This window comes from Cetorhinus maximus, chromosome 19, assembly GCF_964194155.1.
Source record: "Cetorhinus maximus chromosome 19, sCetMax3.hap1.1, whole genome shotgun sequence".
Taxonomy (NCBI): Eukaryota; Metazoa; Chordata; class Chondrichthyes; order Lamniformes; family Cetorhinidae; genus Cetorhinus; species Cetorhinus maximus.
In genome coordinates, this window is record NC_135897.1 from 40,445,584 (window position 1) to 40,459,293 (window position 13,710).

The following is a 13,710-nucleotide window of genomic DNA, read 5'->3' on the forward strand; positions in this document are numbered from 1 at the left end:
GTTAACTGTGTTCCTCTCCGCAGATGCTGTCAGACCTGCTGAGTTTTTCCAGGTATTTTTATTTTTGTGTTTGTTTTGGATTTCCAGCATCTGCAATTTTTTGCTTTTATCTAAGTATTACTTCACAGTTGCTTGCAAACCAGTTGAAACCATACTGCATCAAGATCCTCAAAAGGAAATTTCTAAATCTGAAACAAGCCTCAAAAATCTTCCTTAAACTGAGTTTGCCAACAGTATTGTTGCAAACGATATATTCTTTGTCTCTTACAATTCCTCATGAGTTATTCCATTAATAGGGTATGTTACTGGGTGCATGTTTCAGTTCATAGCACCCTCGCCTTTGAATCAGAGGGTTGTGGGTTCATGTCCCACTCCCGGAAACCAAGAACTGTGATTGTACTCGAAAGAGTTGCAATCTGTGACTGTTGATAACTCGAAAGAGTTTCAACGTGGAATTATTTATTTCTAGAATTTATAAATAGAACAAAACGGTCAGGTATTTAACGTTCAAAGGAAAATTATATTCAACTGAATTGCTATGTAATTTTAAATTTTATAACGGGTATTTGTCCAAATTATGGTCCTTTTTAAAGTTGTTATTTGGTTCTATAAATGATTGATCAGAAGCAGATTAGTTAGAAAAATATTTGAATTAGAATTTTCATCCTGGTGCTCAGGATTTGAGAGTTAGATTGAAGACATCAATAATTATACAAAATTATCAGGCTAAGATCAAAGATAAAGGTGCTCAGGAGCAGAAAATGAAACAGAAACCGGTTACATTGATTCCTTACACATTTTTTCTGGCCATCAAATTTTTCATTGCCACTTCTGCCAGATGCTAAAAGTGCTTAACTGATGACAGTATTATATCATACATCATGTTTCCCACCATTGCCCCTCAATAATTCTGTACATAATTCATGCCAACATACACAGGTATCATTGGAGGGAAACATGCAAAATTCTTCTATCTTTAATGCAGGAATTTTAAAGTAAAATTGTGGCAGTAGCTATTCAAAATTAGTGCCCTAGTCTTTTAAGCAGTAAAAGGCATGGGAACACCAAAACAGCAGAAATGTGTTGTCAGGGTTAATGCCGAGTCCATTAGATAGAAATTGTACCTTGCTGCAATTTGGCTGACAACAGCACTGTGGAAGGTAACCTAAGCCATTGTGTAGAGTACAACAGACATTGATAATTTTTAACACTTTCTCAGGGCCTGGAGAACAATATTCTTATCTACTTAATCTATCCATTTAGCAGACTGCTGTTTCAACATCATAAATTGTACATTCCACTAGAATTTGCATGGAGCAATAAACTTTATTGTATTGCCTTTCAACTTCTGCTTTGGAGTTCCTCACTTGCACAAAGAGCCAATAATCTGGAGAAGTGCAGCCCTGGACCCTCTGCATATACTAAAGGCCTTCTAGCCAGTCTGTATCTTGATATAGAATAAATAAAAAACAAAATTCAGAGATGTGGGCATTGCTGGCTAGGCCAGCATTTGCTGCCCGTCCCTAACTGCCCTCGAAAGTGGTGAGCTGCCTTTTTGGACCACTGCAGTCTATGTGGTGTAGCTACACCCACAGTGCTGTTAGGAAGGGAGTTCCAGGATTTTGACCCAGTGACAGTGAAGAAATGGTGATATAGTTCCAATTCAGGACAGTGTGTGGCTTGAAGGGGAACTTGCAGGTGGCGGTATTCCCATGCATATGCTGACTTTGACCTTCTAGGTAGTAGAGGCTGCGGTTGCTGTTGAAGAAGCCTTAGTGAGTTCTTGCCATGCATCTTGTAGATGGTACACATTGCTGCCACTGTGCATTGGTGGTGGAGGAGTGTTTATGGTAGTGGATGGGGTGCCAATTAAATGGGCTGCTTTGTCTTGGATGGTTTCAAGCTTCTTGAATGTTGCTGGAGCTGCACCCATCCAGGCAAGTGGACAGTATTCCATCACGCTCCTGACTTTTGCCTTGTAGATGGTGTATAGGCTTTGGGGAACAGGAGGTGCGTTACATGCCGCAGAATTCCCAGACATTGACCTGCTCTTGTAGCTATCTTATTTATGTGGCTGGTCCAGGTCAGTTTCTAGTCAATGGTAACCCCCAGAATGTTGACTGTGGGGGATTCAACGATGGTAATGCCATTGAATATTAAGGGGAAATGGTTAGATTCTCTCTTATTGGAGATGGTCATTAGCTGGCATTTGTGTGGCACAAATGTTACTTGCCTGACACTTGTGTGGCATAAGTAGTATCATTGGACATATGTCAATGGAATTACATCAGTAATGGTGACCATAACAACCATCATCAATTGCTGTAGAAATCCATCTGGTCCAATAATGCCCTTTAGGGCAGGAAATCTGTCATCCTTACCTGGTCTGGCCTACATGTGACTCCAGAACCACAGCAATGTGGCTGACTCTTAACTGCCCTCTGCAATGTCCTAGCAAGCCACTCAGTTCAAGGGCAATTAGGGATGGGCAACAAATGCTGGCCTTGCCAGCAAAGGCCACATCCCAAAGAATAAAAAAAACAGCCATCCTAGATGAGGTATTAGGCATTTGATGGTAAGATACAATAGGTTAGTGGTTATGGTGCAGGATATCTGATAATTTTTGCATTTAGTTGGAAAAACCCTATCGGTTCACAAATGTACTTTAAGGGAACCTGCCACTGTTACTTGGTCTGGTCTATATGTGAATCAAGTCTCATACAACATGTTTGACTCTCTATGTTGTTTTGCCAGTGTCACCCACATCACAGAATAAACAAAAAGATTTACAATTCTGCAAAGGTCAGATCATCAGATTAAATACTATAGCAATGTCCTCGAACAAACCTTTTTTCATCAACCTTGTTGGATTACAAACTAGTGACTGACTGTATGAAGTTGATGAACTAGAGCTGAAGACATTTGAGCAACAGATTCAGCAAACAGAAGAAAAATGTCAAGAGCAGAAGCTACAGTAATAACAAGCAGCTGTGAAGGGATTTCATGTGTTAAGCATGCATAAGCACTATCTAATAGTGCATAAAGCACTGTCTTCTATTAGTTTTTGGAGCAATACACAAACATCTTTGACAGCTAAGAACAACACTTCTGTTCTGTCATTTCAGGAGTCAAGGACTGCCTGTCCACCTCTTTAACAATGCTAGAAGACTAAACCAGTCCAGGTCAGCATTTCTAAACAATTTTGCAGCACAGAAATTTATAATCATTTGCCAAGGGCTCAAATAAGCAGCATTACAAGTCAATGTACAGTAATTAATGTTGTTATACTGCCACTTTTGTATCAATGTGGAGGTGTTTCTGGTCCACTGAACCTTCTGGGAATATCTTAAACTTAGTACGAAACCTTCTTAATTTTTAAAAAAGCAATGCTGTTGATTTTTAAAATGTGATGCGTGGGAAATCAACATCACACAACAGATGTGAGAGAACCAATGAGTTCAATGTGAGATTTATTTCAGTCCGCTGGCTACATACCATATAGAGATACCAGTTTCTGAACGCTAGTACAATGCATCCTCACTCTTTCTTCTTTAAAAAGAACATACAATCACAGTAAATAAAAAGGAGAGAGTTGATTTTCAGGAAAAATACCACTACAGCTATAGTCCGTTTCTCCAATGGATCACAATTAGCCTCAGATTAGGAAGAGAAAAATCTGCCTGAGCTCCCTCTTCACCGTTACCCCCTGTCCTCTACTAATAGTCCACAGGTGGATGTTGGATGAGGACTGGAAGGAAAGAGCAAACACTTTCACGAAAAAAAAAAGGCAAGAAATAATGGTTGGAAAACAAAATAAGTAAGTTAGGGTCTACAAGTTTTTAAACATTCCAGTCATGCTGAATAGTCATGATGACACAGCACCAGTAGCAATTGTCTGTTAGTCTATTAATATTTAGAAACATGAATAATCACCTACCCCAGTTTTATCACATAGACGAAGGGTGTTGAATGATCCAACAGCAAAGAGTTGCCCATCAGGTGCCCAAGCCACAGATGTTATAGGATAGTCATGCACCTGGGCACTATACAACAGACGTCCATAACTGTCCCATACCTAAAAATATGCACAAAAAATTTCAAAAATGTTTTCAGTAAATAATTTAGTTTTCTATATAATTTGACAGGAAGCAAGGTTCAACTTTAATAATATTCATTCCTTGATTCGCAAACTGGGTGGAATTAAATCCCCCCACCCCCGGGGCAAGTTTGGAGGCAGGCGGGCATTTAATCAGGTGGGAGGGTGGCAGATGGGGACCCCACAACCATCCTGTCTCTGCCCCGACTAAATACAAGGCAGGAAGCCTCATGGATGGCCTTTCCACTCCACCGCCAATTGAGGCCCTCAGGTGGGCGATTGATGCCCAACTAAGGGCCTCATCCTGACACAATTTAGCATTCAACCAGCAGCAAGCAGGGAGTCGTCACAGAGGTAACCTGAAAAGCAAACCAGTTCCCAACATGGGGAGGGGGGCGGGGGGCAGTGTACATTGTTCAAAAGCATTCAGTGACTGATCGAAGGACCTGGCATTGGGAAGTAGGGCCCACTGAGAGCCACCCCCTACCCTTTCTTCCAACCCTCATGCCCACACCCTCAGCCAGTGACCCCTCCCCACGACCACCATTCTGTAATCACTTATCTGGCCTGGGGTCACTTGATAATCCTTGGCCTCCAGTGGGTGCATTAATGGCAGCTGCCCTCATTCCCAGTCGCATTGCCTGCAATGCACAGCTGCCAGCCTCCTATTGGCCGGCAGCTCTTGAAGTTGGCTGGACCTCGGCACTCCCCCCAACACCCCAGGGTCCTTGATCCTGGGCAAGGCCTGCCGCTGTCCACTGATGTGCCTAATTCAGCAGGGCTTCCCGAAAGCTCTTGCTCGATCACCAGCCGACGGGTGAAAGCTCCATCTTCTGCGTTAAATACCACCCACTGAGTGAGCAAAACTGAAGCGCACTGTGCGTGCATGGACAGCATGACTACAATGTCTCTTAAATGTTAACATTTGCCATGAAAAAATATCACTATTCCAGAACCACAAACAAGTAAAAATCCCCCCTCTAAAAAAAATCAAATTACTTTTGGAATAAGACTCATGTTGTCATAGTCCCACTTCCTAGACTTTTTCGTTGTATCTTTCTTTTTTTGTCTGAAATAAAATTTACAGCATAGAAGGATGCTACTTGACAATGTCTGTGATTGATCTTCAATTAGTTCCTTGTCCATTCCCCATTAATTTTTGCCTCTTGGTCAGAGATTTTCTGTCAGGCTCAGCCGGAACCTGGAAGTACGATGTCTGAATCCAGCTGTGTGCATGCTTACTTAATATTCTTCCTGGCCTCAGGCTTTAAACTATGGACTGTTTCATGTTATCTCCTCCAACATGGCAGAAATTAGTAAGGCGGCTTCCAACAGACTATATGTCCTGACAGATCTCCCCCATACCTATATAAATTTTATTACCACTGTGATAATTTCAGTGCACAATTTACAGAAAGGAAGAATTGCATTTTAAAAGCACTATTCATGACCTCAGGACATCTCAAAGTGTTTTAAGCCAGTGAAGTATTTTTGAAGTGTAGTCAATTTCTACACAGCAAGCTCTCGCAAACAGGAATGTGATAATGACCAGATAATTGGTTTTAATGATGTTGATTGAGGAATAAATATTGCCCAGGGCACCTCCCCTTGGATAACTCCCAGGATAAATAGGGTAACTCCCTTGAAATAGTGTGATGGATCCTTTATGCCTACCCGAGAGAGCATACAAGGGCTTGGCCTAAAGTCTCATGAAAGATGGTACCTCTGACAGTGCAGCAGTCCTTCAGTCCTGCAATGGAGTGTCAGTCTATATTTTTGTGCTCAAATCTCTGGGAGTGAGACTTGAACCTACAATCTTTGACTCAAGAGGCAAGAGTGTGACCAACTGAACCATGGCTGACATTATCCACTCAAGCCATTACTTCTTTCTTGCTTTGTTCTGCCTTTCATATTTCTCTCTTACAACCCTTCTCCTCCATCGACCATACTAATTTTTGTTTTGCTCCTCTCAGGTACCTTAACTTTATTGCAATCTCTATCTCAACCCATCACTTTTCTGCTTTTACTTCTGTTCTGCTGCTGTCCTAGGTTTGAACACCCTTGAATAAAGCCACAGATACACTCTGTACCCCTTTCAGCATTCTCCATTTGGCTCATGAAAGCACATGCCACTGCCGCCTTATGAGCCATAACCCCGAATGCATCATGCTACTCTCTTGCTGAACATTTCACCCGTCATATATGATTGGAGCCAACCTCTTAAATTTTCTTCTCAGCCATTTATCCCACCCATTAACCACCTTCCTGGTCTGTGCTAGCAGATCAATGATCACCACACCCTCTGTACTTCCTCCCAAAGTATTCTACTCACTTGTAAACATTGCCCTTGTCATCATAGCTTAATTGTGGCATCCTGACTTTGACCGAAACTTGACTCTTGGGTGATAACCCCTTGCTTATTACCAAAACCCTCCTGCCTAGCTAGACATTGCACCACATACATAGATTAAATCTCCACAGCCTTTATTATCATGTTACACTGGACTCTGTCATCTTCTACTTTGAGTACTTCAACCTATTGGACCCTATTGCACCCTGAGCTTCACTGAGTTTTTTCCCCAAAGATATCCTCCCTTCTTTCTCCCTTCAGCCTCTACACTGTGACTTCTCATTTTCAGTCATTTTAATGTTCACCTCAACTCCTGCCCTTTGTCTTCCCAATACTTCTCTCCTATTTAAATTTACTTATATTCACACCTTCCACCCTGTCCCAAACATTCATTCTTTTGTGGACTGTCTATTCCTGTGGGCTTGAACAATGAGAGGACCATCTTTGACCACTTCCTTATATCCCTCACCACCCACATCCACGTACGCTCTTTCGACCCCATTTCCTTTTGTATCTGCTCCTTGAGAAAACTCTCCCTATGTCACTTATAGCTGCACTCTGAAACTTCCAACTGTCTAGTCTTTGGCTTTCCATTTGCCACTATATCTCTGCAGCTATTGATTTTCATAACCACTCTCTCACCTCCACCTTCATATCATCAATACCAGAAAAACCTGTATCTGATCTCTGTTGCACCTCTTTGTACGCCCCTACCTGTGCTCCCATACATTCATGGGACGCAAATCTTGTGCACAATTTGCATAATAACCTATCGTCAGACGTAATTCAGTCCATCAAGCTCTTTAGGACCTTGTTCACCTCTATCAAAAACTGTCCACTATAGAATTATTTTGGAGGAAAATATAATCCAAAATTCATTTTGGCACTACTGATTGCCTTCTTAGAGCCCATTCCCTCCATCCTTACTTTCCACAATGTGTAAGGTGCTCTGGAATTTCTTTTGTCATCTAGATAAAAACCATTCATTCAACTGCTTCTACTGCTTTCACCATTTCCTCTTACTTAGAACAACAACTTGCAATTATATAGCACCTGTAATGTAGTAAAGCTTCCCAAACCACTTCAAAGGAGCAGTACTAAATGAAATTTGACAATAAACCATCTAACAAGATATTAGGGCAATAGCTTGGTAAAAGGGGAGTTTTAAGGAACACCTTAAGGTGGAAAAGAGGTTGAGAGGCAGAGAAGTTTAGGGAAGACAGCTAAGGGCATGGCTACCGATGGTGGAGTAATTAAAACCAGGAATGTGCAAAAGGCCAAAATTAGAGGAACACGGATATCTCAGGGGGCAGTAGGGTTGGAGGAGGTTACAGAAGTAGGGAGGAGTGAGGCCATGGAGAGATTTGAAAAACATTCTACATCAGCTCTGAATTCCCATTCAATAACCATATTACATTTGAGCTGACTTCAAGGGAAGCATTAGGTCAGAGCATTCGCCAGAATACAGACCTTGTATTTACAGTCCTCACCACCGGAAAGGATGAGATCATTCACAGCATTCCAGTCTACCTTCAGAATGACTCCATCATGTGCTTTCCACTGTGAAGATAAATACAAGATGAGATAAGGATGTGCACAAATAACTGCCTTAAATTTTTGGGGAAAAAAATGTTTAAAATATTTACATTATTGAGACAACTCTCAAAAAGTTGTGATCGTCCGGATCAGAGAATCCGGAAAGTACAGCCATTTTTTATTATTACTCTTATGAAACATGAACAATTATTCCAAATTTTGATACTCAAAATAAATCAATATGCTAACATAGCATCGTTTTGTGATTTAATCAAACAAATAATTAAAATGGCAGCCATGTCCATATTTGAATGTGTCAGACATCAGTCAACTATAAGTTGAAAACTGAGATTTTCTTGGCATGAAAAGCGAAAACAATTTATTTGCACACATTGTAGCAAATGATATCTTGCAACATGTTCATTGGAGCAGCTGATAGTTTGTTCTTTACTAAAATAATAATTTAAAATAGATTTTAATAGAGAACAATGTCCATTTTCAGTTAATTGTTGAAAAAAATCAATTGAATCTAAAATATAAAAAAGTATTTTTTGTAAGATTTACATAACCAACTGCATTAAAAGCACTTATTAAAATTTCAAGTACAACTCCTCTGTCATACAAACCACGATGACATTGCCACTTTCAAATAACTCTACAACTATCTCACCTCAATCTTTAGCAATCTTGTCCCAAATACATCTTGGATGATATGCTATTGTTACTATCCTCCTTAGGTTATTAGCAAGCCTTCTGACCTCAAATCCACAGGCCATAAACTTGATTGAATATGGTGCGCAAAATCCTGGGCATCCACTACTAATCCACCGTGAGCTGTAATATTATGTTCTTTTCATTGCGAATCTATATCTTACTCCAAGGTCATCCAACTGACTAGGAACAATTCCAGATCTTTCAGCTCCATCATCAACCATCATTATTGCCTTCATCTTCCACCAGTAATCACTCCTTTGCTGTCTATTTTTATGGCACTGCTATCTACTGGTTCTTCTCACACCTATTGGAATTAAGTTATTACATCTCTGTCATTGGAGCTGAAACTGCATCCTTCATCCTTTTTTCTTCATCATATTTATGCTACAGAGATAAAGCATGATATTTCAATATATATACTTTTGTATAATATCATGCTTTTATGTCTTTGCCTCCTCTAATTGATTCTAAGGCTGCTGCAACAATATACAGCTGCTGGTCTAATATTAAGATCTGGATGAACCATAGTTGGAAAAACTGAAACTATCTTTTTGGCTTCTGCCTGTATCTGGCTGTGACTATGTCAACTTCCTCAGCTGCCAAGTCAGAAAAAGTCCTTATTTTTGGAACCTTTGTGTACTGTGCTGAATCAAGCTAAGCACCTTTTCCCATATACATTCCAATGCTAAGACCACTTTCTTTCACCTCTACAACAAGACTTATCACTACTTATACCTCTCCTCTTCCTAACCCACATTTTTATTTCTCAAATGTCAACTTCTCAAACACTTTCTTAACTAGACTTCCATCCTCTACAATTATAACTCATTTAAAACACAGAGACTCAAAGCTCTGCACCTTGTCCTTTCCCAAGCTCCAGTGGCTGTAAGACCGAGTAAGTTCACTTTGAGATTCTTGTCCTCGCTTTCAAATTTGTCCACTGCTTGTCTCATCCTACATCAGGTGATACAATCTAATTGTCCATCTCCAAACCTTCTGATTTTCATTCTCCAACTCCTCCGTAGGTGGTCACTTCACCATCCACGAAACAACTGCACCCTGAATTGTCTTCCCAGAATTCCTTTACTTATCCACCATCCTCCTGGCTTTCAAACATTTGTAAAATCTTCCTTCAACTATGTTTTTGATACTTCAGCTTCTTCTACTTCTCTTTCCTGGCATCCATGATTTTTTTCTTATAACCTGCCCATCACTCAGACTGTAGATGTCGAGTACTATTAGATACAAGTTACTCTTGTAAGCTCAATGTACCTTAAACAAATAATTTTTAAAATTGTAACAGTTAATATCTATAAAGTAAGTTTAAGTTTGTTTGAACAGAAAATTAAAACTGTAATTCTTAAAATAAAGATGAATACACTGATGCAGTTTTAGCAATTTTAGTCTTAGATCGTTCTATTAAAATTTGTGTTGAAAAAACCCAACTATTCCGTTGCTGTTCTCAGATGTGAAGCTGAAAATATAACGACATCTGAAGGGTGCACGCTGTTATTAAAGAGAGACTCGGCCAGCCACTTGTAGCAAGAAAGGGATACTCTATCTAAATTGCACAAATTGTTGGCTGACTTATGCCATTCCAGTGTTAGATTCGCAAAAACGGCATCTCGTGTTCAAATTCCCTGTGATATTTACCAAGTTTATATTTGCACATTAATTGCACACTGAAACTCTTTCGAGTTATCAACAGTCACAGATTGCAACTCTTTCGAGTACAATCACAGTTCTTGGTTTCCGGGAGTGGGACATGAACCCACAACCCTCTGATTCAAAGGCGAGGGTGCTATGAACTGAGCCACAGCTGACACCTCAATTGCACACTGAACTTGCCACAGAAAATTAGGTCTAGTAATTAACAGAGTAAATACTCTCTTAACAGTGTGATGATTGTTAATGATTTTAATCAACCTCTCATGTCAGATAAGTACAAAAGAACATATGAAATATAAGAAGTCAGCTATTCAGCCCCTCAAGCCTGTTCTGCCATTTAATGAGATCATGGCTGATCTGTTTGTGTTTAGAGTTCCACGTTCCCATCTATCCCCGATAACCTCAGATACTTGTTAGGCAAGGTAATCAATCTACCTCCGCCTTAAAAATATTCAGTGAACTCGCTTCCACAACCTTCTGAGGCAGAGAGCTTCAAAGTCCCACAACCCTCAGTAAAAATTTCTCCTCATCTTTGTCCTATAAGGATGACCCCTAATTTTGAAATAGTGCCCCCTAGTTCTGGACTCACCCACAATAGAAAACATCCTTTCCACATCCACCTTGTCAAGGCCATTGAGGATCTTATATATTTCAATCAAGTCACCCCTCAATCTTCTAAACTCCAGTGGAAACAAGCCTAGCCTGTCCAAGCTATCCTCATAAGACAATCCACACATTCCAGATATCAATCTAGTAAACCTCCTCTGAACCGCCTCCAACGCATTTACATCCTTCCGTAATTAAAGGAGACCAAAACTGCACACAGCATTTGAGATGCAGTCTCACCAATGCCTTGTATAACCGAAGCATAATATCCTTGCATCTATGTTCAATTACTCTTATAATAAAGGATAGCATTCCAATAACCTTCTTGATTACATACTGTACCTGTATACTAACTTTCAGTAATCATGCACAAGAACACCTAGATTACTCTGCACCTCGGAATTCTGCAGGCATTCTCCATTTAAGTAATACTCTGATTTTTTTAATTCTTCCTGCCAAAGTGAATAACTTCACATTTTCCCACATCATACTCCATCTGTCAGATGATTTTTGCTCACTCACTGAACCTATCTATATCCATCTGCAAACTCCTTAGGTCTTCTTCACAACATGCAAAGATAGGTAGGAAAGCTTCATCTGAAAATTTAGTTACCATGCTTTTGCTCCCCTCATCTAAGTCATTGATGTAAATTGTAAGAAGTTGAGGCCCCAGCACAGACCCCTCCGGGCCTCAACTCATTACAATCAGACAAAGACCCATTTATGCATACCCTCTGTTTTCTGCCAGCCCGCCAATCTTCTATCCTGGCTAATATGTTACTCCCTACACCATGAGCTTTTATTTTCTGCAATAAGCTTTGATGTGGCACCTTATCAAAAGCATTCTGGAAATCCAAGGACGTCACATCAACGGGCTCCCCTATCCAAAGCACATTATTCCTTCAAAGAACTCCAATAAATTGGTTAAACATGATTTCCCTTTCACAAAACCATGCTGACTCCTCCCGGTTACTTTGTGTTTTTCTAAGTGCCCAGCTATAACCTCTTTAATGATCAACTCTAACACATTCCCCATTACAGACGTCAAGCTAACTGGCCTATAGTTTACTACCACCCTCCCTTCTTGAATAGAGGGGTTAATATTTGCTACTTTCCAGTCTGATGGAACCTTTCCAGAATCGACTGAATTTTGGAAAATTAACACCAACGCATCTACTATTCATTAGCCACCTCTTTTAAGACCCTAGGATGAAGTCCATCTAGACCCAGAGACTTGTCAGCCCGCAGATACATTAGGTTGCTCAGTACCGCTTCCCTAGTGATTGTAATTTCATCAAGTTCCTCTCTCCTCTGCACCTCCCAATTTACAGCCATTACTGGAATGTTTTATGTATCCTCTGCAGTGAAGGCAGAAGCAAATATTTGTTCATATAGTTCACCATTTCCTTATTATCTACTATTAAATTAAATTATGAGGTTGGAGTCTCATTCCTTCAGGTCGTGATTGTTTTATGAGATTTATAAAATTTGAAATTTTAAATGCATGCTTTTCCTTTCCACTTTTGTCCTTCTTGCTTAATCTAAATTTTCTTTGTCTCCCTATCTCTCTTTCTGTACATGACTTGAAATTAAAGTCATTCACTTTAATTTACGCTTCTTTTTCAATCCTTCCTATTTACTTCTCAATCCTGAAATTACATTGGTTAAGTAGATGCGTTATTTGATCCTTTGTTCACCAAGTTCCTAGATGCCCTGTTGCACCCACTGAACCTTTATCAGACTACAATTCCTGGAACTTGGTTGGCACCTGCACATTCATAACAAGTCTAACTAATAGGGCACGCCATACACCAACATAATCTGGCCTGAAATCTCCTACTAGTTGCATTTCTGTATAATCTCAAATTCAATAGCTACAAGATGTCCCAGTGTATTTGTACAAGACAGTCTCCCCTCAGAAAAAGAAAATCTCAAGTGCTTTACAATTGTTTTTTTAATTATGTTACTGAGTTATGATTTTCTTAGACCTTTGAATTTAAACATTTCAAATGAACTAATTAATGCCTCAAAATAGAAGAGTAACTTCATATTAAAGAAGTAAATGGACACTAGTTAATATTCAAACAGTATAATGTCATGATAAGTCCTTGAAATCAAGTGTTATACTCAAGGAAGCCAATTGGTGAAGGATAGAACTGGAACCAATCTATACTCAGACTAACATCTATTTACAGAGTGAAGTATTACAAACATACATCTTCTTATTCAACTACACTCCTATTTCAGAGAGAATCTGTCTTTATATCCCTTTTGAAGAACACATAAATAAGTCAGTGTTCCATTTGGAAAGGGTACTACTAACCCACTGTAACGTAAACAAACCATGGCTTTAAAGGAAACTTAACTGATTAAAATGACTTGCCCAGGGTTGATAATGCACTCCAGTCCCCCAGTACCCACTGATCTCAGGAGGTCTCAAACATACCGGCGGACACTGCACGCTGCCTCTCCAGGGACACTAGGGGCAGATATAAACGCGGAAGAGAGGCACACAATCAGGCAAAATGACTCCCACAAATGCCCAATGCCTGGACCTTGGCCTGATCCAGGAGCAGTCCCTAAGATGGTCTCCTGATTTGCCTGTTCCCCTCCATACCAGGTGGTCAAAGACCAGAAGAACTACTTGCATTTATATAGTGCCTTTCATGACCAAATATCTCAAAGCACTTTACAACTAATGAAGTACTTTTTGAAGTGTAATCGCATTTGAAATGTAGGA

At 39.9% G+C, this 13,710-nt stretch overlaps 1 protein-coding gene across 2 annotated transcripts in view; it reads right to left on the reverse strand.

Moving 5' to 3' along the window:
• Positions 1-13,710, reverse strand: part of ift80 (intraflagellar transport 80 homolog (Chlamydomonas)) — a 259,291-nt gene that overhangs the window by 163,011 nt on the left and 82,570 nt on the right. For both annotated transcript variants that reach the window (XM_078563768.1, XM_078563766.1), the window contains exons 7-8: positions 7,917-8,006; positions 3,938-4,075 (exon numbers count right to left, since the gene is read on the reverse strand). In XM_078563768.1, the coding sequence (XP_078419894.1) occupies positions 3,938-4,075; positions 7,917-8,006 (228 nt within the window). The remainder of the gene's footprint in view (positions 1-3,937; positions 4,076-7,916; positions 8,007-13,710) is intronic.